At 45.3% G+C, this 24,510-nt stretch overlaps 2 protein-coding genes across 6 annotated transcripts in view; one reads left to right on the plus strand and one right to left on the minus strand.

Annotated features, from left to right (window-relative positions):
* Positions 1–345: 345 nt before the first annotated feature.
* Positions 346–20,086, minus strand: Zswim9 (zinc finger SWIM-type containing 9). Of its 2 annotated transcripts, none has more exons than XM_021168669.2 (4): positions 20,009–20,086; positions 18,510–18,792; positions 10,669–10,981; positions 346–3,033 (listed from the first exon to the last, which is right to left on the minus strand). In XM_021168669.2, the coding sequence occupies exons 2-4, from the start codon at positions 18,782–18,784 to the stop codon at positions 1,060–1,062; spliced, it is 2,562 nt and encodes an 853-aa protein (XP_021024328.1). In that variant the 5' UTR covers positions 18,785–18,792; positions 20,009–20,086; the 3' UTR covers positions 346–1,059. The 2 variants fall into 2 exon arrangements, with proteins under 2 accessions (XP_021024328.1, XP_021024329.2); XM_021168670.2 differs by lacking the exon at positions 20,009–20,086 and adding an exon at positions 19,709–19,773.
* A 122-nt stretch (positions 20,087–20,208) lies between these two features.
* Lig1 (DNA ligase 1) overlaps positions 20,209–24,510 on the plus strand; it is a 34,399-nt gene continuing 30,097 nt past the window's right edge. For 3 of the 4 annotated variants that reach the window (XM_021166819.2, XM_029480004.1, XM_029480005.1), the window contains exons 1-3: positions 20,209–20,312; positions 21,451–21,524; positions 23,663–23,752. In XM_021166819.2, coding sequence (XP_021022478.1) covers positions 21,460–21,524; positions 23,663–23,752 — 155 coding nt within the window. In that variant the 5' untranslated portion in view covers positions 20,209–20,312; positions 21,451–21,459. Of the gene's footprint in view, positions 20,313–20,442; positions 20,802–21,450; positions 21,525–23,662; positions 23,753–24,510 lie in introns of those variants that run through there. The other variant, XM_029480003.1, reaches the window with a different exon arrangement.

Below are 24,510 nucleotides of genomic sequence, written 5' to 3' on the forward strand. Positions count from 1 at the left end.
CATTTTGGAACATCTTAGGAATAAGACAATCTTTCCTAAGAGTCTTGCCTCCACTTGAGATGAGACTCCATTGGCCAGAACTTGGTCAAAAGCCCATTTTCAAACTAATTGCTGAGATGACTTTGGCATGGTCAGATGTCTGGAAATTGCCATGGTTCTGAAGTGGTTCAGAAGAAGGATGAAACGTCAGCTGTCCTAACAATGGGTTAATTGTGAACCCTCAATTCATCTGACCCTAGAAGAAATTCATAGACAAAAAGAAGACACGGATGCTGGGCCATTTTGTTTTTCCTATGAACCTGTTTTCCCCACACTCTCCCAGAAGCCAGGAACTCAGCCTGGAGATCAAAATAATGCTGTTTATTTCAATCTCAAAGTACAGCTGTTCACTTAGTTCCCTTCCCTCTGAGGCAGTATGTAGGTTGTCCCACCAGAGAGCCATCTCCCCTGCACCACCCTGAGAAATGGCCAACTCCCCAGGTCATCCTATCATCTTCTGTCTTCCTATGCTTTGTCATCTCCTTTTAAAAACTGTCTTCGCCCCTTCTCACCCTCTCTCCTTCCATGCTTCACTTCCCCAGCCCTGTCTCTTGTCTCCCTCCTATCCTTTCTCGAGTTTTGCTCATTCTTCCTGGCTTTCCCCTTTCAACCTTGTAGTCTCTAGGGCTCTCCATCCCTACTCTTGTCAGTCCCCATACCTTAGCTTCTTTCCATGACCTCCTCTGTGCATCCCCCTGCTCCAGCTCTATCCCTTTCTTGGCTGACCCTGTCTCTCATAACCTCTTCTTTTCCTCATTTATTTCTTTTCCAGGGCAATGTTCTTTCGATATGTCCTGGCCATTAGCACTTCCCCAGGTGTGGCTCCAGGATCTCAGAGATAATAGCCAGCATTCCCTAGGATGTAGAGAAAGAAGGCCAGAGGAGGTCTTTAGATGACTCAGGAGGTGATTAGAAGAGCTCGGGTGACCCACCGGGCAGGGCATAAACCCTATTATCTTTGGAATCAAAGACTATGTTCTTGCCCTCCATGTGGAGGGCAGCAAGCAGGGGTACACAGGGTCAGGGTTCCTGAGATCTTCCCCAGCAATCTCTGAGCAGGTCCATGTGGAACAAGGCTGCTCCTGTGAGGAGACGTGCAGCAAAGAGGTGTCTGCAGGGCAGGCATCTGGCAGCATAGATTGAACAGCTGCAGTGTGTCAGGGCCCCATCCAGGAAGAAGTCTGAGGTGCCATCCTTAAGGGCAAAGCCAGCTCCGGTCCAGTGGAAACCTCGGGTCCCATGTTGCCTAGCGAAGGCTAGCTCCTCTGCCACTAGATCTGCCAAATCTGGCCCACAGGCTGCTCGGAACTTGGCTAGTAGTTCACAGTCCACTCCCTCATCTCTACAGGGGAGGCAAAGTCTCTTTGGTTCCCCTGGGCCTTCTTCACTTCCTCCCTGTACTGCCTCCCCTGAAGCCAGGGACTCAACCCTGTTCACTGTCCTTTCTGGATTGCCTTTCAACACAGTTTGCACAGGGGTGGTGCATGGTACACCATTCCCCATCCCTAGAAGCCTCCCCCCAGGATCCCCAAACTCCACCTGCTGTCCTCCATTCTTGAAACTCACAGGTTGGGGTCCCCTGCCATCTCCATTTACTATGCCTGTTGCTCTTGCGTCCTCTAAATGAACAACAACAATGTCCTCCAGGCCCCGTCTCCTTTTGACTAGAAACCTCCCACTTCTCTCCTCTGCAGTCTCCGGCCCTTTCTGCCCCTCAGCTCCCCACTGTGGTCCCCTCTGATCTCCGTTCTTGGGGACTAACTCTAAGGGCTTCTCCACATGGACCTCCCTCCACTTTCTAACGTCGATCCCCTTCTCTATTTCAAACGGAGGCTCTTTCCAGTCTTGAGGTTTTGGTGCCCGTGCCCTCTCCTCCTGCAACTGTACGTCTCTCCAGGGCCTTCCTTCAAGACTCTTGGCATTCTCAGACTCAACCAGGTTGCCTCTCCGATCTATGGGCCCCAGCACCCTTACCCTATTCGCTATCTGGGTTCCCCTCCAGTCTCTGACCTCTGGCTCTCTCAAAAGCTCTTTTTCCAGCTGGGCTCCTGTCCCTTCACGACCCCTCACCGTCTGATTCTCTGACCAGACTCCTTGACCATCTCTCAAGTGCAGTCTCCTCCCTTTCTCACACTCTCGATGAGGCCTTCCACAGTTGCTGGTCTCTGTGCCCCTCCCCTTCTCTTTCTCCATCTGTGCCCTATTCCTGGGTTCACTCTCCAACAACACTCGGTCGCCATTAACACCCTCTGAGGCTGCCTCTCCAGTTGCATCTGCCCATTGCATGGCCACTAGGTCACGAAGGCACTGAGCTACACTATGTGAGGGGCTGAGGCGTCTTAAGAGTCGCCTGCGATGGCTTCGCACAAGAGCACAGGCATCCAGGTCACGGGTTGCTTCGTAGGCACGGAAACGTACCCACATGTCGTGGCGGGGCGCCCAGTTGTGCTCAAAATATCTGATGAAGGCAGTTGGAGCCTGGGAACGCAACTCAGCCAGCGCCTCGCTGTAAGCAGTATAGGATTTTGAATCTGCTAGGCGGCACAGGAGTGGCCACAGGTCCGGATCCTCCTGGCTGGCACCACCCAACTCCTGTGCCTTACTGAAGAGCGTCTCTAGACCCTGAGCGCGACAGATCTGCACACGTGCACACGGCAACAGCTGGCGAACTGCACGCAGTTGTCCGGCCACCTCTGGTCCAGCTGTGAGGCAGCGCACTCGGCCTTTGACATCGGGAGCGCTTTGCAGCAGGGAAACTAGCATGAATCTCAGTAGGCTAGGCGTGCCGGGACGCGCCACGCAACAGGCAGCCTGGCGTGCACGCCCAGCGCTGTCCACACACAGCACTGCCATCAGGTCCAGGGTGCCCTGCAACCCAGGTAGCCGGTCCACCAATAGGATACGTGGGAAGCGCCGCAGCAGCGCCCTGGTGCGCGATGTTAGAAGGAACACAGTCTCTACCATTGCTTGATCCTCCACGAACACTAGCTTCACCTGCAGACAGGGGCAATAAGTCAAGAAAAGAGGTCAGAGTACATCGTGTGTGTGTGCGTGTGCGTGTAATGCAAATCCATTCGTTCATGGGTTTGCAGATTCTTTTGATTGGCAAGAGGCACATAAGAAAACCAAAATCAGGAGTTCGTGTAACCTCGTAGCTCTCTACAGTTTGTGATCAGGACATCCTGATCTGACCTGATAATACTGGGACATTTGCACGTGTGATACTGTTAGCCGCTGTGATACTTTTGAGTCCTATTTGCTGCTGCTGCAAGCCAGGTATTTGTTATTCCTTCCTGCACCCAGCAGCAGTCTATGCAAGGGCCTTGGACCTCAACAGGCTGTAGGAACTGCAAGAAACAAGCAGCCATCTGGAAGCCCTCTGTGCCTGCTAGAGCAGGGACTGTGAATCTTCTTAGACAAGCCTCCAGTGGGATCCCCACTGCTTTAGTTTGAGGGCCACTAGTAAGCAGCAGATTGTGGAGGCAGATCTTGATTTAAGTCTCCCTACCCGCCTCATGGCTTGATTTTACCTTTCTGCCTCAGTTTCCTCTTTAACCTCCATTCCTGCGGGTTTCCTCTTCTAGGAACTGACTGTTCATTCCTCCCAGTCCCGAGAGAGGGAACAGCAGTTAAGAACAAAGCTTTCTAGACCAGACTGCCCCACCTGAGGCCTTGCACCTACTTCTTTCTGGCTAAGTGGCTTCTGGCTGCTTGTCTCATCTCCATTTCATCTTTAAAATGGCAACAGCAAGTCCTGGTACTAGAGAGATGAAATATATTAATGAGTCTTGTACATGGCCTGGTATAAGCAACATCCTCATTATTAAGAAGTGGTAAATATGTACTCTCATAAGAGTCCAGGTTCATAATGACCATATTCATTATTTGTTCAAAGACTCCCCTCTTCCCCAAGACAGGGTTTTCTGTCACCTACACTGGTCTCAAACTATGTAGCTAAGGATAACCTTGAACTTCTGGTCCTTTTTTTGTCTGCCTTCTAAGATGTGGGATTACATGCACATACCACTACACTTGGCTTAAATGAGGTTCTGGGCATGGAACCAGGGGAGCCAATTGAGCAAGCACTCTACCAACTGAGCTACACCACCAGCCCCAGATCTCTTTAAGTACTGGGCTAGTGGCTAGAGATCCATGTAAGAAATAACTTACAGTGGTGGAAACAGAATTTGAATCCAACTTAACCAGAGACCTCTTTACAGCATTCTGCCATAATCCAACCTCATCCTGCAAGACTTAAAAACAAAACCAAAACACTGAATAATGTCCAGCTTTCACAAAATCTACTAAATAATCTATGAACAACTGAGTAGATGGCTCAGTGGGCAGAGTGAGCATAAGGACCTGATTCAAATCCACAGCACCCACATAAAAACCGGGGCACAGCTGTATGATTGTAACTCCAGCAATGGGAGACAGGCAGATTCTGAGAGTTTAGAGGCAGCCAGCCTAGCTGAAAACAGCACTTTTTACTTCAGTCTGAGCCTGAGGCAATAACACAGTGATGCGAGGAAGACAGGTAGTACTCTGCTCTGCCTTCTGCATGGAAACATGCATTGTTTTGCTCAGGTACATGCAATACATGCACACACGCACTCAGGTGACCAAAAGACATAGATATTTGCTAAATAATAGGTTTGGAAGAGTCCAAAGAGAAGAAAGGCACTGCTTACCTAACCCTAAAATCACACACTTAGCACTCCAAAGGGTACTGAGATTCAATGTTTTAAGAAAACAGAAAAAGACACACACTGAGTTTATCATTGACCCAAGTTATAGTTCTACAACATTTTCAGATATTACTTACTTTTAAATTATTTTATGTGTTTTTTTGACTGCATATTCTATATATCATGTGTGTGGCTGGGGCCCTTGGAGGGCAGAAGAGGATGGTGGAGCCTCTGGAATTGGAATTACAGTTGTGAGCCTCCAGGTGGATGCTGGAAATGAAACTGGATCCTCTGGAAGAGCAGTAGTGCTTTACTATCATTTTTTATTTACTTACTTTATGTATGTGAGTACACTGTAGCTGTCTTCAGGCACACCAGAAGAGGGCACCGGATCCCATTACAGATGGTTGTGAGCCACCATGTGGGTGCTGGGAATTGAACTCGGGACCATGTTTTGTAGAACCAAGGATATATTTGGTAAGCACAGTATGGTATGGTGGAAGGAAGTACTGCAGCGAGCCCATGCTGAGCACCCGGTGCTTTTAACCTCTGATTCATCCCTCTAGTCTCCAGCATTTACACTGTCATTTGAATTTACTTAAAAGATGTTCAGCCCACACCTGCTGTATCCAGTAGGGTAGCCACATGGAGGTGTTTATTCAATTTAAGGTGTGTCATATTGTTGTAATAAACTGTTAACTGTGAGTATAACATGCTTCTGTGTTCTGTGATTCCTAGTGAATCACTGAACCCCAGAGTGGCACAAAGGTCTCCAATGGCAAAAAGGGAGTGACTTGCCCAAGCCTTTGGGCTAGGAAGTCTAGGAGAAAGGTTTAGGTTTACAGCAGTGGTGTGGTAGGAGAAGGCAGAGTTGTGTGGGTGACACTTAATGGGTGTGCTAACATTTGATGAAGGTGGAGCTCTTATGTAAATCAGTTTAGTCTTCTTCCAAATAGTTTTGGAACAAGCATGATATAAAGAGCACTGCTCTAGGAATGGAAAAGTATAAATAAGGTGCACTGTGGTGTGTGTATGTGGAACAGGCAGAAAATCAAAGAGAAATAGATCTTAAGTTGATGATTCTGGGTGAATGAAGTCCTGAGAACATTAGTCATGCATGAAGTGCTTCTCTATCAGACACTCCTCCAAACCCTTTAATAACCTCACAAAGCATGCACTGTAATTAGCCCCCCCCCTTTTACACAGGGGGAAACAAACACAGAGAAGCCAGTTGCTTGCTCATTTGAGGTCATCCAGAGAGAACTGGCAGAGTAAGGCTCTGAGTCCATGTAGCTTGGGCATAAGGCCAGATTCTTAGGCTTTGTGCACAGTGGTGCATCTGCAGAGATGGAAACGTTTAAGGAACATTGTTTCAGGTATGTGCAGGTAGTGGGTAGAGACCAACCACAGCACTTTCCACTACCACTCACACCTCCCTATAGGCAACTATGCCCTTTCCTTTCCATATCAGAGTGATAGTACTCTCCACTTTGTCCTGAAGGAGGAAAAATGAGGGAGTGACAACAATAGCCAAATAATTAAAATATACGGGATTACTTTCTGGATTCTTTCTCTTTCTGTCCCTGTCTCGCTGTTGTGCCACTCTGTCATCTATGCATGACATGATAGATGCTCTCTTGAGATTTTAGCAGAGGTTCTCTCCGCCTCTTTGTCTCTCTGTCTGAAACCTATACAAGACTGGGGCTATTTAAGTTCCACTATAATGGTGAGGAGTGGCTCATGAGGACCAGACCCTCCCCAAGGATGTGTAGGCTGTTACTGGTTGCTAGGAAAAAGACATTTTCCTCAGCAGTGTATTTGCTTGTAAACTGCCCATGCTTCTGTAACCCTAAATAAAACCATCAGTTTCCTGAGCTAGACTTAGGTGGAACTGCGTGTTGGCTATGTTGTTGTTGCTCCATCTGGGGTGAATAGAAATTTGTTCATCTGAGGAAAACTTCACAGTTCCCTGGCACACATACTTAATCCACACCTGATAACCCTAAAAAGTATTGTCTGTTATTATCACCCCATTTACGGATGAACAAATTGAGGCTCCAAGAACCTAAGTTACCTGTTTATAATGTGTTCACTGTCCTATAGCCAATAAACAGCACAGCCACAATGCATAGGAAGCTTTGAGAACATACCAATAGTAATCAAGTTGCCAGCTTTGACTATACCCACCCCACTCCAGGATGGCTGAAGTGGTATAAACACTGGCAGAACTTAAGAAAGGTCTTGATGACATGACCCAATTTTGTCCTCTGTCAAATGTACTGGTTATTTTACTATTCACTGTGACCAAATACTTGCTAAGAAACAACTGAAGTGAGGAGAGTTTATTTTGGCTTACAGTTCGAGTCACCAGTCCTTCATGGCAGGGGTAGGAGATATGGAGGAGTGTGAAGTGGCTGGTAACCTGTGACTGCAGCTAGGAAGCAGAGCTCTGACAGGAATTGGGCCAAGCTATAAAGACTCTAAACACCACCTCAGTGATCTACTTCCTCTAGCAATGCTTCATCTTGTGAAGGCTCTACAACCGTCCAAAATTGTGTCACAAACTAGAGACCACAGGTTCAAGCACATGAGCCTATAAGGAACATTTCACACTCAAAACATGACAAGCGACTGTGGGTTTCTCCATCCTGGGCACTTAGTACTTTGTACTTCATGTGCTTTGCAAGTGCATAGTATCATTACTTGTTTTGGTCAATGACATATTAAAAAAAAGGGCCAGGTTCTGAGCTGTCCAAAACCAATCTCTGCTATGCTTTTCGGTTCCCGCGGTATCCTACAGTGGTGTATAGTGTTACAGGCTCATGAACATGTGGGGCTCCTTGGAACCTTATGGGAGGTCTTTAGTTCATTAGGGTATGCATCTGAAAGACTGAGACTCAACACCAGTCCTTGAAGCTTTTCTGCTTCCTGCCTTGCCAGGGCCTTGAGCAGCTTGCTCTGCCATGTGCTCCCCACATAATGTACCACCATGCCAGAGGCCCAAATCAATGAGGCTGCTGATTCTTGAGTGGAACCTTTACAACTATGAAATAAATGAACTTATTTACTTTGTAAAGTTTATGGCCTTGGGCATTTCAGTATACTGATGTAAAGCTAACATACCCTTCCTTGAAAAACAGCTGCAAAGTGAAAGGAATATATAAATGCTATCTATCTAGTTTGGGGATGACAGTAAAGAATTCCTTTTCAGATTACTGATGTGCTTTATAACATAGACGTCTTTCAAAAGAACGTAGAAGTGAAAGAGCCTGGGTGAGACTACGCAAAGTGATGGACTGAGCACCCCTCTTTCTTTTCAACCTCTAAAGATGGGGAAGAGAGAAAGGATGACAGGTGCAACACTTACCTTGTAAACTGGAAAGCAGGTGAGGAAACTGATGGTTATCCTACCCACAAAAACTGTGAAACCTAAGTGGGCAGATGGAAAGTACTGGTAACGAATACAGAAACCCATTAGGATCAGGCAATACAGGGTTTGCTCATAAGACTAGGTTAGGGCTGTAGGAAACCCTGTGATTCTCCTCTCCCTCTAGGCTGTCACTCTTCCAAGTGGCTGGAGGTTTGTTCTGTAAACAGGGTACATTACCCTGTAAACAGGGTAAATGGAAAAAGTTGCTGGTCTTGTGGACAGCGGGCCCACCTGAGAATGAAGGAGGGAGATTCCAAGTTCCATGCAGGGTCGACATGCATCATGCTGACTGCCAGATCCAGTCTCTTCCCCATATAGCAGCTAGACTGTGGCAGCCTGGCCTTCACCCCCAATCAGCAAGTGAGAAGACTTTTCTCAGGGGACCTGACCAAGTCCCAGAGGAAGAAGGAAAGATGTTGACATTCGGCATTCTTCAGCATGCAAGGTAAGACAAACTATGTGTGTGGTAGTCATGGTAGCACACTACTCCCAGCATTCAGGAGGCAGAAACTAAATGACTAGGAGTTCACACAGCCAGTTCCAGGTCAGCCTGGGCTTCCCTGGGCCCTTACCTCAACCAACCAATGAACCAATCAACCAACCAAAATGAAGATGCAACATAGACATTGTTGAGTGGTGTGTGTGTAAGTGTGTGTGCACTTGAGCATGTATGAAGTCATGCATGTGTGTGCAAGCTGGGGCAGGTTATAGTTAATGGAGTTTTAATCAACCTCAAAGAACAATAATATTAGGTCATTTGTCATTTACAGGGACATGGATGGGCCTGGAGATCATATTAAGCAAGTCAGACTGAAATAGAAAAATACTGTATTTTTCTCTCATATGTACAGCCAAAACATATACATAATGAAAATCAAGGAGGGTTATTAGGAAAGAGGATGTGGAGTATAGCAGGGGAAGGAGGGAAGAGGATGATGTGAGGTTGGGGACTAATGTCCACCAAGTACATAGTACACTTGAATGGAAATCTCGTGAACTTATAGCATTGTGTACTAGATATGTAAAAAAAATATATTTTAAATACAGAAATGCAAACTTACCTGCACATGTACAGCTCTATGCTACCTGATGCAAAAGTCATACTAATGAAGAGGTCTGTTTAAATTCAATTACTTAAAAACTCCAGTTTTGGGCTGGGGGAATGGCACAGTTGGTAAAGTACCTGCCACTCCAGTATAGGGACCTAAGCTTAGATGCCTAGATTCCACATAAAAAGCTAGTGGGAGGTGGGGGCAGAGACAGGTAGATCCCTGAAGGTAATTGGCTAGGTAGCCAGACTAGTCAAATTAATGAACTTCAGGTTCAGTGAGTCTTTGTCTCAAAAATTAGAGGGGTTAGGGTGGGGCAGTGAGATGCCTCAGCAGTTAAAAGTGCTTACAACCAAGCCAGAGGACCAGGGTTCAATCTTTAGAACCTATATGGCAGAGGGAAAGAACTGATTCCTGAAAATTGTCTTCTGACCTCTGCATGCAAATTGTGCCCTGGGTTCACCTGCACACCCACCCCCCACAAACAAATAAGTATATTTAAAAACCACACTGCAAAGTAATCAAGGTCAACCTCAGGTGCCTATATGTACTCCATCCCTACAACCAAAGAAACAATAATAAAAACAAACAAAAACCCCAAACCAATCAACCAGCCAACCAACCACAAACCCAGCTCCTCAACCATGTTGAGACATTTCAAATGATCAAGAGTACATGAGGCCAATGGCTACTATGCTGGATAGCAGAACTAGAATCCTCCATTAAGAGGTTGGGAACATGGCTCAGTGGGAGAACACCTGACTAGAATCCTCCAATGAGGGATTAGGAGCATGACTCAGTGGCAGAGTGCTTGCCCAGCATATAGTAGGCCTTGAGTTCTAGTCCCAGGACTGCAAAAATAAATAACAGATAGTTAATAGTACATTACAATTTCTGCATGTCCCTAGCTTCTGCTTTACAATACTTTGAACTCTATCACATTATATAACAATTTCCTGTGTGCTGAGTTCAGGGGCATACTTTGGGAACATTGATTAAACAATGGACTTGTTTATGTACTTTCCATTTGTATAGTCCAAGTTGAAAAAAAAATTAATTTCATCTTCCCTCACTTGGATTCTCTTCCTCCTAGTACTTAATTGACATCCTATCCGGGCTTTTTTTGTTTGTTTGTTTCTGCCACTAGAACTTCTGCAAGGGAGCCAAGAGCCATTTGTGCTTATTTCATTTTCAGTCCATTAAAATGAAGTCAGACTCTTATTGTACCGGTTACATTTCAATGCTAATGATCCACGCATGTCTGGAGTTCCCATACAATAAGTCTGCAGAGGATAGAAAGCTGCTGTTCAACAGTCCATACTAAAGGATGTTCTGTGGCTGCACCTTCAGCACCCTAGTAGGTGCTTACTGAATAAATGAATGATGTGTGGTGAAAGAATGAACCACCCATGATGTTGGTCAATGTGATTCTCCCCGCCCAATGCTACCTGTGAGACCCTACCTTGGCCTCCGGATCTGTGCGGAAGAGCCCCTCAAGCACTTGCAGGGCATCTAGGACCCCGTGGTCTGGGCCCTTGCAATGGGTCAGCAGGCGGCGCACATCAGCAGGGGCCACAAACTGTTTGGAGATCTGGTTGGTGATGCGGACTGGCAGGCAGGAATTGGCCAGCAAGTGGCCTGGGCGGAAGTGGTAGGCGAATTCCCGTGGGCAGGCTGGGTGTGAGTGGGTCAGCTGGCACTCAGTCACCACGAGTCGATCTCGCAAAGGGCTCAGCTTGACAGTGATGAAGGCAGGGCAGCTGGGCTGGGGAGGCCTGCAGGGGGAACCACCAGCGCCTCTGTCACAACCTTTTGTTCAATCTAGGTTCTCTGTTTTCTCTTTCTCCCTCCCCCTTCCCTCTCCTCTCATTAAGTTTCAAGGATAGAGGAATGGAGAGGCTTAAGAATATACCAGCTGGGTGAATTTATACACGTTTCTGCATTTCATCTCTGTATGGTAAAAGGGAATTAATAACAAACTTGTCTCATAGGATCCTTGTGAAGATGAAAAATAATTGGTATGCTTAAAACCCTCAAGACTGAAACAACATCTACAACATAGCAAACACTACACACTGGTATAGTCTTCACCCACACACCTAACTCTGTCCCCAAATGACCACACACCTTTGTTATATCATTACCAGAAATTTTTTGCAGCAAAATAATTCAGGGGCTGGCAAGACAACTCAGTGGGTAGAGACACTTTCCACCAAGCCTGAAGACCTGAGTTGGATCCTTGAAACCCACATTTTGGAAGGAAGGACACGACTCCTGTAAATTGTTCTCTGACTGGGCCGGAAACTCGGGAGGCAGAAGCAGGCGAATTTCTGAGTTCGAGGCCAGCCTGGTCTACAGAGTGAGTTCCATGACAGCCAGAGCTACACAGAGAAACCCTGTCTCGAAAAAAAAAAAATTGTTCTCCGACTGCTACACACACATATACAGCCATACATACAATAAGTAAATAAATGTAACAAAATTATATAAACACTTCAGATTGTCTTGTATCTGCTTTTGGTTTCACAATACCATCTCCACAGATGAGGCCTTAATGATTTCTCCCTTCCCTCTGTCCTCAGAGACAACCACAACCTGTAATTATGTATTTTGCCTTCCTATGTTTTCAAAGCCACAAGCAATGGATAGTATATTTCTGCTTCCAAACTTTGTATATCCAGGTACTACTCTGGCTAGAGGTAGGAAGGTCACTTGAGTCCCGGAGTTCCAGAGTAGACTGGGCAGTACAGCTAGCCCCCTTCTTAAAAATAAAAGGAAAAAAAAAAAAAAAAGAAAAACCCTTCAAGGATAATGAGAATAGTGTTCATCAAGATATACATCACCTGTCATGGATGTGTCAAAGGCACTTTGGAGCCCTATACTATTTGACCCTCATCAAATGTGACTGCCTGCATATGGGCATTAAAAGACACTGACTGGCATGCACACAACAGGACTATGTAAACCTGCCAGAACCTGAAACCAAGCCACAGGTTGAGAAAAGAGGCTTTGGTACGCTCTAAAGAAACGTAACACCAAATAACACTAAGAACCAACTAACCACTACCATCTTCAATGTGGATATACCTCATCAAAGCTAGAAACAGAAGAGCAATCCATTGTGGGATTCCCATCTACATTAAATTCAGTGGAAGAGAAAGTTCACCTTTACTAGACTAGATAGTAGTGGCCTTTGAGTGGTTTACCCTAGATGGGAAGATGTGGAGTTGAACACTAGTTTTGTTTATTTGCATTTTGAGACAGGGTTTCTCTGGGTAGCCTTGGTTGTCCTGGAACTCTCTCCATAGACCAGGCTGGCCTCTGACTCACAGGCATTCTAGTGTTTTTACACATGTATTTTATTTTGGGCAATGGTATCATGCTTAATATGCATAGTGCATATATTCCCCTATATGTGTGTTACACTCTAGAAAAAAATTCCTTTGTTTTGTAGTAGTAGTACAGTGGGAAAATTGATATGCCCGCACAACTGTCCATATCCTAGTCATAACTATATGTGAAACCTAAAGTTGTTCACGGAACTTTTCAGATGTGACTAAACTAAGTATATTGAGATGGGACACTTCTGGATTATAGTGGTGGCAAAGGGGTTGGTATCATTACCAGGATCTTTATATGCGAGAGAAAAGATTCAGAGAAGGAAGCAAGACACTTGTGTGGCTTGTGTAGGTGCTAGAAGCTAAAAGGGTAGAGTATACTTGTTCCTGCACCTCCAGGAGGATCAGAAATTCAAAGTTATCCTCAAAGTTATTCTAGTCTACATGAAACCCTGTCTCAAAAAAATAAAACAAAAAACCAACCAACCAAACAAAAAAACCAAAAGACTTAAGCCACCATCTTTGCAGTAGGTGGTTACAAAACAGGAGACAATGACAATGGCACACCTATGCTTCTTTTGAAGACTATAGATTTTTCCCAGGCCTTTTCACTTGTTATTGCTGCATTCCATGACCCTTACATCTGTTAAATGATTTCTATCTGTTAAATGATTTCCCTGTTGTTTACTCAGCTCACTCTGTTAGATAAGACTCTGTATGAGTGAGTTTGGAACAGTGGTTCTCAAAGTGCAGAGCACAGCCTGGTGCATGAAATCAATTTCAGGAGTTATAATCATTATTGTAAACAATCAATGAGAAAAGGAAATACAAATCAGTACTTGGGTTTGATCCCAGTATCTTAGAAAACACACATAGTATTTTCAAAAAATACTACTTAAATTGACATCTTGAAATATGGTTTAGTGGTATTTCTCTATGGAGTGGTGATAAGAGCATTTCTTCCCCGCTGGCAGGAGGTTTAACCCATAGAATAGAGGTTGGCAAACATTTTCTGTTAAGTGTGAGAAAGTAGATATACTGCAAACAGATATATGCAAATACACACAAGTATATGCAAATGAATGGTGTGGCTATGTTTCAATAAAAAACATAGTTTTCACTTTATAAAAATAAATTTCAGGTTGGATGGAGTCCAAAAGCTTCATAGCTTGATGGCCCTTGTTTGTAATCTACAGAGCCTACTATGTTGTTAGGAAGTCATGGATCATTCTTTAGTGGTCTAGAAAATGTCAATAGTGGATTCTACCACAAATGATCTTCTATTGTCTCCAAATCACTCCTGAGACAGGTGATTGTTCTCAGGATAAATAGCATGATGAAAAGTTTCTATGACATATCTCTTTTCTCCTATATGCACACTCAAGAACCCCACAGATTAAAAAGAAAAAAATCTAAATAATTTGTGACTTTCCCCCTTATTTAAAAATAGTAAAATATAAAGGTAGAAAAGTAATCTATTTTGGTGGTTGAGACAGAATTATGCAATGCAACCCAGGTTGGCCTTAAGCTTACAATCTCCCTGACTCAGTGCTGGGATCAGAAAATTCTTACGTACATAAATTGAAATAAGTAAAAAACATATAGGCCCACAGTGGTATCAGGTCAAGACAACATGCAGCCATATTTGATCCACCAAAAGTGGTACATTCCTGAGATTCCATGCACTCTATTTTCTAAGGAGAGTTTATAGACACTTGTTGGAATATGGTCTGGTCACTTTGAGACTGGACGGTTTCTGCTCCTAAGTCAGATCTTATAATTCAGGGGATGCCATCGTATCTGTGAAGCCATCCATCTTGCCAGAAAGCACACGTCCTCTGTGGGGTCCTGGCATCTCACATGACAAAATATGGATGCCTCAAGGTGCCATTTTTAGCAGTTGCTTCCCTGCACATAGGGGCGGGTAATGCCAGCACTCCTAAATGCAAACTCCACATGGACAGGAATTACTCATTTTACCCATTACCTATAGCAGCACCTGGCCCTCAAAGAAGCTCAACAATAATATATAGTAGTTCTTCACACCTACTGGTTTTATCTGTAAACCCATTGAGAATCAAAGTTATTTAGCAAAAACAAAAACAAAGAAACAAACGAAAAACCAAACCATCTATACTGACTACATTATATATACACTTTCTTTGTCATGTTCCTCAGCAGTACAACAGGGTTAAGCACTTGCAAGCAGTAGATATTACAAGCACGTGGAGGTACTTAAATTTCATAGGAAGATATGCATGGACTATATGCAAATGCTACACACTTTGAGCACCTGTGGACTCTGGTGTTCTGGAATCAATGCACAGATACCAAAGACAAGTGTATACTGAGTGAATTGTTGGATCCCACCTAAACAACTGGTAACACATTCAGCATCTCTTCTCATTTCATCAAAATCACCCATCACCTTGCCCTGCCTGTCATGTTTTTGAAATCTTAGGATCATCCATGTTTTTTCTATCTTACAGCCACCAGCATTCTTTCATCCGTCATGAGATATAGTTTGCCTTTTATATTCACTTGACTTACTCTTCCTTCAGACCATATCACCAGCATCATCTCCTTAATGAAGTCAGTCCTTTCTGATAAATTCCAGGCTAGGGTAGATTTCAACACATACTAAGGTGAGTGTGAAGGATGTCTGTGTGCATCCTATGTTCTCCTCCATTCCATTTCAAGACATATTCACTGCTCAAATGAAATGTTTTGAACATCCTTCTTGACTGGACCAATGGGCTGATTCCCAGAACTGTTAGGCACTGGAACACTTAATTGCTATTTCATGACTGAAATTCAGATGAGCGGGGTAGGGTAGGTTAAAGATCAAAAGCATGACGTTTGTAATCACGACTGTGGGGTCCAAGTCTTGGCTTTCCTGAAGGAGCTGGGAACAGTGTATGTGGGTCATTTAACTACCCCGTGCCTTGATTTTCTCACCTGGGAACTGGGGCTGAAATACTGCTATTCTTCCAGGCTTGATGAACAGATTAAATGATGTAACAGTGGTTAGAGGGGTGAGAAAACATTTAACAAATAGAATTCAATATTCCCAAAACATTCTTCTAAAGGGATGTGGTTTTCATGTGTTTGGTGTTCCCCTCATGATTATTGTTAAATAAAAACAAATACAAAGATTGTGTTAGAGTGAGTATAGAGCTTACAAGATAATTTGTGTGAATCATTTGCTTCCTTCTACTATCTGGATCCCTGGGATCAAATTGAGGTGGTCAGGCTTGGTGACAAGCACCTTTACTCACTGAGCCATCTTACTGGCTTGGCATAATTTTCTTTCATCTTGCAGATTTTAAAGACTTTGTGTTTTTGAAGGCTGGAGTATGTTAGGAAGGGTTAAGGAATACTATTCTACAGAGAAAAATGATAGGAGAAATGCCACTAGTGTTGGAAATTTAGAGGTATATAGAGAGCAACTTGAGGCTACTGAGTCTCTGGAAAGTTGGTTACTTCAAATACTCCCCAGATACTCAGCCTCCTCCTTGCCTCTCAACCCTGTCCTCTAGACCATGCCAGCATGGGTGAGATTTTCTTGACTCTGCTTACAGCCTTTTGGAACTCTTCAGTATTCCAAGGATAAAGCCCCAGTCCTCAGCCTTGCCAGATCCCGGTTTTGACATTCCCTGCTGTAGACTTTAAGCCATGGCCTGACCCTGGATTGTGACATCTGAGAGGCTCTGCTTTGTGCAACTGGGTAGGGGAGGTGCAAGAGCTTAGAAATAATGAGTTCAAGTCACTGTCCCCAAACTAGCCACCAACGCCCTACCACAGAGCTTTCCACCAAGGAACCAATCTTTCTGTCTTCTGGGTCACCAGGCTCAAATTTAGGGCATTGTTCTCATTCAACAGAATCCCTGCTCAATTGTTCTTCCTGGCATTTGTAGAACATCTGGGACAGCAACTACAGATAGTAAACACCATGTGTGTGTGTGTGTTTTAACTGTCCATGCATAAATATATATATATATATATATAAAACTTTCCAAGGACCTGTTTACTGTTATCTCTTCTAGAACTTCCCCTAAGATTTCAAGAACAAGATAGCTCAGTGGGTAAAGGTGCTTGCTGATAAGGGGCTGAGTTGGATCTCTGGTACCCACATGGAGAAAGGACAGAATGTACTCCTTCGAGTTGTTCTCTGACCTCCACACCTAGACTGTGACATGCTCCTCTTTCCCCACAAAATAAATACATGTCAAAAAAAAAAAAAAAAGATTTTAAGTAGAGTGGACCACTTTCCTTTTCTCCACCTCCCATCTTCACCCTCAACTTGATTCTCACTACTGTATGTGGCTATTTGAAATTTCTTTTTTCCTCTGTCTATGTTGTGCTTTCTCCTCCCTTCTTTCCATTCTTTTAGTCATTGTCTCTTAGATTAGATTCTCAGTGGTTCAAGAGCTGGGATAATCAACTGTGGTCTCAAAACACCCAGCATGCACACAAGAAGTACTCAATAAATGGTTGTTAAATGTTGAATTGTGTCCTGGTAGCAAAGGCAGATTCTGGATTAGGCCTGTCTCTTTTACAAGTGTTCACTCACTAGACAGTTGAGTGAGGACACATGCTTGAGGTTGTTGCTCTGGTGCTAGACCTCTGAAGCTCCACTCCTACAACAAAGAACAAGAAAGAACCAGAGCATACCCCCACAACAAATGTCAATATACTTGGGGTAAGAACAGCTATGGAGTGCTTACTCCATGTTGGATGCCCTTCCAAATAATTAATAGGTTCTAATTCATTTATTCAAAACCTATGACACAGATACTTCTGTGTTTGCTTCCCAGATGTGCAAACTGAGGCCCAGGAAGGTGATGTTATCTTCTCCATGACCATAATTATAGGTTGACACCAGTCCTGAGTCTGTGCCCCTACTTTGGTAACAACTATCACTTAATTGGCTGCCCTGGATGCCAGACATGGGTAAAATGCTTTCTTATGCATGCTCATATATCCTCACAGTGGTCCTCAGTAGCAAGTATACATGTGACAGTCCCATTTCAGGGATGTGAAAGCTGAGGTTTGAGGTGTGTAACCCATTGCCCAATGGTATCCTACTCCAGTAAGCGGTAGGGCTAGAATCTGGCAGCTCAAAGGCATAGCCTGTATTCTTAAGTACTCTGTTCTTATCCATGGCTTCAAACTAAAGTTCTCAAACTCTCTCTCTCTCAGACATACACAGGGACCACCAGAGAGGCAGGACAGAACAGCGGAGCTCTGAGCATGATGCAGTAAATAGTAGAATAAGGCAGAAACTGGAACTCTAAAAGGAATTCCAGCAGCTGACCATTTGCTATATAGAAGCATGGTTTTGTCATGTCCTATATTCAAGGAAGACTTCCTTAGTCCCAACTGGCTCCCTTTGACTATCTACCAACCCTTTGGTGGTACTACCTATTTGCCAGGAACTACCTATAAACTCACTCTTAACACGAATCTTCTGGTCAGTCAGAAAGTTCCAGATGGGTAGATTTTAGTCTAAAATATCCCCAGCTCCCAGAACAGGATCTGGTTCTACACTGACTGGAGATATCTTCCTTTCTTATGGCTTTCTTCACAGTTCAGTCTTCCAGGCTGCTTTTTGTAGACGTGCAAAACCTGGCCCACCAACTTCGCTAGCTGGCTCTGGTATTTGGGGGACAATCAATTCTCCCCTGTCTTTTGGCTTGTTTCAGTATGCCTCTCACTCTCTACAAAGACCTCTACTAAACCCTGTATATCAAGTCTGGGTTGTTTTGTATTGAGTCTTATTTATTTCCTGGCTCAGTCTCCATCTCAGTAAGTATCCTTCCTTGAATCTGTCCTGCCTGGCTTTTTTGTACTTGGCAGAATCAGTAGGCTTCTCTCCCTGGTATTAAACCTGTGGGTTGGAAGCTCTGTTTGGCTCACCCCTTGCTCCCCTCCCCCTGTAGGGTCACAGCTCAGGCTCACGCACCACGCTGTGGACTTGTTGGGCATGCGCACATCCTTGCACACCAGCAGCACGTAGCTGTACTTGAGCACGTGGATAAGCCTGTAGAGGGGGGGCGTGTTGGCCCAGGGGCTTCGTGCCACACGTGTGGAGCTCTTCACCGAGAAGACTACCAGTCGTTGCTGGCACCACTTGTCGAAGAAGCGGCTGAACTCAGCCCAAGAGAAGAAAGTTCGATCCAACAATTCCTGTTCCTCCTTCTGCACAGCTGTGCTTGGTAAGGGCTCTGTCAGCTCCATCCTGGGACCTTGAGTAGAAGTGGGGAGAAGAGCTGGACATCAGACCCATCTCCACCTGGGTTACCACAATTTCATTATCAGACTGTCTTATCAGCTACTGCTGCCTCAGGTACGTCTCAGACAAATCAAAGTGGTTTTATTGTTTGCTTTCCAGATAGGAATCTCCATCCCATTTTTGTGGTTCACCTGTTGCTTTCCCAGATTCAGTTGGCATTTAATCAATTTCAATCCTAGTTCCAGTTGCCTTAGATGTGACCTCTAGGTACAAATGGAATCAGTTCTACATATTTTGCCTTTAGCTCAGCTGTGAGCATCTTTGCAAATGTATTCCCAGCTTCTTGCTAAGATTTCTCCTTCTTCCAGATGTGAGTCCTATGCCTGGTGATAATATCTAGTAGTCCCATTCACCTGGAGCTCCCTTTTCCCACAAGTCTACATTTGAGTGTAACTCATATCTACTCTCATAGCTAAGGCATGAATCTCTCATCCCAGTCATAATCCTCATACACCTTTCTTCTCCCTAGGTGTATCAAATGTGCAGCTATTGCCCCTCAGATATGACTGCCTTGAATTGCTACTTTGATCTGTGGTTTATGCTTCCCAAAGATGCTCTTATCTCCAGATGTGCTGCCCATGTCCAGTCAGGGATCATTCGCCTACAGGGGTGTGGCCCACTTGTGGCAAATTCAACTCAGAAGTGTCACCAATAGTCATCTTTGGTCCATACTCCTAAGACTTATTCTCCTCCTGGGCCAAGTTGCAGTCCCCTCTTCCCAGAAATAGCTACTATTCTCAATGTGTATCTTCGTTTTGGACACGGCGCCTTGTCCTCAGATGGGCTTCTTCACTACTAATGCTCCCCCGGCCCCCCACGTCCCGCTGAGCCTCTTGTCCCTTGCACAGCCCCTTTTGTCCAGTTCCCACCTCTCGAGACTCTCTCAACCCGTCTCTCCGCTGCTCCTCCAGGCCTGACCATCCCACATAGCGGTGCTTCTCCACTCCTAAAGCTGTGCACCCTTCCAGCCCCCTCCCCCTCAACTCACCTACCCAACCCAAAGCGGCGTCCACCTCCCACAATGCCTCGCGCCCAAGCCCAGCCCGGCCCTTGCTCCCGGGATGCCCCGCGCGGTATCCCGCCTTTCTTCCCCTAGTGCCTGGCAAGGTGGCTTTCCTCCAACCCTTCTCTTCTCCCCGACTGTCACCCTTACGACCTCGCAGGCTCACCGGCTCATCCACAGGGAGGACAGGCTTGGGGCCGCTTCCCAGCATGCTGTGCGGGACAGCGCCCCTCCTCTCCCTCCTCTGTCCCATTTCTAGGCTGCCTCACGCTCTAGAGACTACAACTCCCAGCAGCCTCCGGGCGATAGTTGCGGCACGCGCTACTCTTAGGCCCCGCCCTCGCTCGTCTCCGGCTCCGCCCCCTCCCGCCAAAGTGCGCGCGAAATCTGTGTGGCGCGAATCTGGGGGTTTCGGGTTTGCGCCTCTGAGCGAGCGAGTGTGGCGGCGTCCAGCAAAGTGATTTGGAGAGGCAAGTGGGGACGTGGGCACGGGGTTGGGGCTGGGGTCGGCGAGAGTGCCGAGCGCTTGTCGCCAGTGAGCTTCCGGGTGCGGCCAGCGGAACGGGAATGGGGACGTCGCGGCGACCGAGGGCGCAGGAGAGAGTGCAGCAAGGAGCCGTGTACAGGGAGAGCCACTGGCTGACTGGTTGACCAAGGCCGCAGCAGTTTTGGCGTCTGCGGAGGACTGGTGGCGGCTTGGAAGGGCGTGACTAGGGAGAAAGCCTGGCGGTGGGCGTGGCCATCAGAATTAGTGGCGCCAAGAGTAGAGGAGCGGCCTGAGGACGGAAGGAAGGCTTGAGTGTGGTTTTTCACCCTGGACGCCTGCTGTCCATCGGTGTGGGATGCTTGGTGTTATGGGACGCTTGTAATGAAAGCAAGGTGACGTCATTAGTCAGATAGTGGTCCGATTTGAAGACTAGAGAAGCTTGGCGCGATGAGTGTCGGGAGCCAGGGAAAAGGTGAGCCTGGCTGCCAGAAGGGGCACGGATGGGATAACACGTAGGGGAGGGTCAGGTCTTGTTGCTTAGTGTGTATGGAGTTGAAGAGGCAGAGAAACTTGAACAGGGAGGACAGAGGGAAGTTGTCAAGGTGAGATGGACATTTGGAAAGGGAAGCTGGCCTTTGGCATTTGGCAGCCAAGGAGGGCTTCAGATATAGCTTAGTGATAGAGTGTTTGCCTAGCAGCAACAGACTCTGCCTGGGTTCTATCTTCAGTAATATAAAGGGGAAGGGGGCAGATAATGAAACTTAACTCTCAAAGAATTAAAAATGTGAAAAAAAAATAAATGTCAGTAAAAATTTCTCATTCTATGGAGAGCAGTCACCATTAAGATAGATCCACCTGTATCTACCCCATAATGCTGGGTTTACAGGCATGTACAACCATGCCTGCCTGACATTATTATTATTATTATAACATAGGTGTTGGAGATTCAAACTCATGTTCTCTCTCCTTTAACAGCAGGCACTCTTACCCACTGAGCCATCTCTGCAGTCCCTGATTACACTTGTTCTTTTATTTCCTTAAGAGTTGTGTTCCCCTTTCCCCCAAATCTTAGTCTCTGGCACAGCCAATATCCTTAGCTGGTCTTTGTATTTCTTTTTCAGGTACAACTGATGAGAAAAAAAGAGCAAGAGAGGAAAGGAGAGACTTCTGCTGCCAACATGCAGAGAAGTATTATGTAAGGCTCAAGGCACTTTGTGTTGTGATGTTTCCTGGGAAAATGAGAACTAACATTCACCCCAGATAAGGGCATCGATGACAAGCCAAAGAAATGATTCCACCAAAATTTAGCTTAGTAAAACAGTGAGTTATATGGTGTTAACTATAGGAAAGCTGATGCATCAGAGGCAACTACATCACTCCTAAGCCCACTTCAGCATGGGTGGTGACTTCTGAAAGCTGCATCCCTGGAGCTGTCTGCTCAACCTGCAGGCAATTCCACTGAAGAGTCCCCTCACCCTCAGCAATTGCTGAACTACTTATGTAAACCTTGGGGAGGGGCTAGTGAGTCTTATAACTTTCTGAGCCTCTTCAGTGTTTTGAGCTTCCTGATTCTTACATCCCTCTCCCTTGCAAGAGGGAGTGTCCACATAATTCATTCTCTAAAACCCTGGGTTTTCTGCTTCATAGCTGCCTTTTCTGAGAAGACCTTGAGGGAGACCTGAAGTTGAAATTTCCTAGAGTTGAGTAGTCTGGAAAATGGGAACTGGGACATGAGAGAAATTAATTAATTAATTAATTGCAGGGTATGGATTGCTTTTGATATCTAGCGGACAGAAGTTAGACATGCACTAAACCTCCCTCAGTGCGCAGGACAGCCTCAGTGCTAGTTCATGGTCTGTGTACTAATGCAGTGTTTCATGTTTAAGAATGTGAAAGAGGAAGGCACTTGGTTTCCATAGTTGTAGGCTTGGTTAGATCCATCTACCAAAATGTTGCCTGGTCTATCTCTCTATGGTCAGCTGTGTTACCTTTGATGTTACTCTCAGTCTGGCTCTCCCAAGATTAGCAATTCCAGGGTACCTCTCTCTCTATTTTTTATTTATTTTTATTTTTCTCTCATATTCTCTCATAGATTACATCCTTACTGAATATCCACTCCCTACCCCTTTACTTCTTCCAGCCCCTCCTCTCAATTTACTCCTCTTCCATTTTCTTTCAGAAAAAGGGCAAGCCTCCCAGGGTTATTAGCCAAATTGGCATAACAAGTTACAATAAGTCTGGGCACAAACCCTCATATCAAGGCTGGATAAAGTAAACTACTAGGAGGAAAAGGGTCCCAAGAGCAGGCAAAAGAGAGATACCCCATCCTACTTTTAGGAGTTTCACAAGAATACCAAGCTACACAACCATAACCTATATACAGAGGACTTAGCTCAGAACCACACAGAGTCTGTAATTGCGGCTTCAGTTTCTATGAGCCCCTATGAACTCGGCTTGGTTGATTCTGTGGGCTGTGTTTTCCTGGTGTCATTTACCCTAATGGCTCCTATAGTTCTTCCTCCCCATCTTCTGTGGGGTTCTCCTGGCTCCACCTAATGTTTGGCTGTGGGTCTCTGCATCTGCTCCTGCTAGATGAAGCCTCTGATGATAATTGGGCTAGGCATAAATCTGAGTATAGCAGAATATCATTATGAATCATTTCGTTGACATTTTTGTCTGCCAGTTGTGTTCAGTTCTATCCTGGGTCTCTGGGCTGTCCAGTCTGGTTCCTGGCCATCCTTCTCTCTCCTTTCTGACCCAGAGCTATTTATAGTCAAATTTTGGCTTGGGACAATCATGGTGGCTACAGGTGTGCAGTGCACTGTACTAATTTTCAAGGCTTGGGTTATATGTATGTGTATCATAGGTATAAGTGTTGGTCACTCATGTACTAAGAGAAAGAAGGGTGTATCAGATAAAGGATGGAAGAGATACTAGTAGACTCAGACCTTATCATCCACCCTACTAGATACCTGGGAAGCACAAATCCCCAGGCACTCATGTGATGGGAAACTGAGTATGGTCTGTCCTGAGATAACAACTCTTGTTTATATGCTTTTTGATCTCTTATTTTCTTTTCTTGCCTTTTACACCCCACCCCCAAACTCTGTCCTGCCCTCAAGAGTCCAGAACAGAATAAAATCCAGGGTCTTTGCCCATGCTAGGGGAGCCCTCTTCCACTGAACTACTAAATCCCTACCATTGTCTCCCCCCTCCCCACCCCCCAACACTCCTAAAAGTTTTACAAAGGTAGAGGAATATGCATGGCTGGTACCTGTCCAGGTATGCAGAGCATCAGTGCTATTAATAACTCGACCCCTTTTGCTCCTCCAGGTCATTTTTTCAACCCACAAAAGAAGGTAAAGCGAAGAAGCCAGAGAAGGAGACACCCAGCAGCATCACAGAGAAGGAACCCCCTCCAAAGTATGTAAGGGACTAGGACAGCATATGCCTTTAACAGTCAAGATTATTTTGTCTGCATGTGTTAAAAACCTACTTCAGATGTATCAGGCCTCAAAATGATACTTAATTTAGATAGCAGACAGCCAACAGAATTCTTGTCAGGGTTCTGTTTGCACATGCTTTGCATTCATTCTAGACCCGACTCTCCATTGGGTAGCGATGTTGGCCACATTTTGATTGATACATTCTCAGGAAGATGCTGGGTGGCCTTGTTTGGGTAACATGATCACCCTTGGGCCAGTGTATGGATGTGAATACATTTGGCTCATAATCTCCAAATTGAGATGCTGAGCAGGAAACTTTACTTCCTTTGTTCCAGCTTCCTCACGAGTAAAAAGGTACCTAATATCTGATAGGCTTTCTGCATTGGGTCAATGAGTAAACAGATGTGCCTTTTTGTTTTTTGTTTTTTCAAGACAGGGTTTCTTTGTGTGACCTGGCTATCCTGCAACTCAATCTGTGGTCGAGGCTGGTCTCAAATTCACAGAGACCCACTTGCCTTTGCCTCCCTATGCTGGGATTAAAGGCCTGTGCCACCACTGCCCGGCCAGATGTGCCATTTGTAACACTGCTTACTGCAGGAAGGCACTCTGCACATGCAGTAGTCAAGCTATAAATGTTGAAGTAGGTCACTGTGCAAGTGCACGTTGCTCTGTGCAAGTGCATCAGAATGTTTCTTTTCTGTGATTTACTTAGGTCATGCTGTATATTTTATATGT

This window comes from Mus caroli, chromosome 7, assembly GCF_900094665.2.
Source record: "Mus caroli chromosome 7, CAROLI_EIJ_v1.1, whole genome shotgun sequence".
In the NCBI taxonomy this organism is placed as follows: Eukaryota; Metazoa; Chordata; class Mammalia; order Rodentia; family Muridae; genus Mus; species Mus caroli.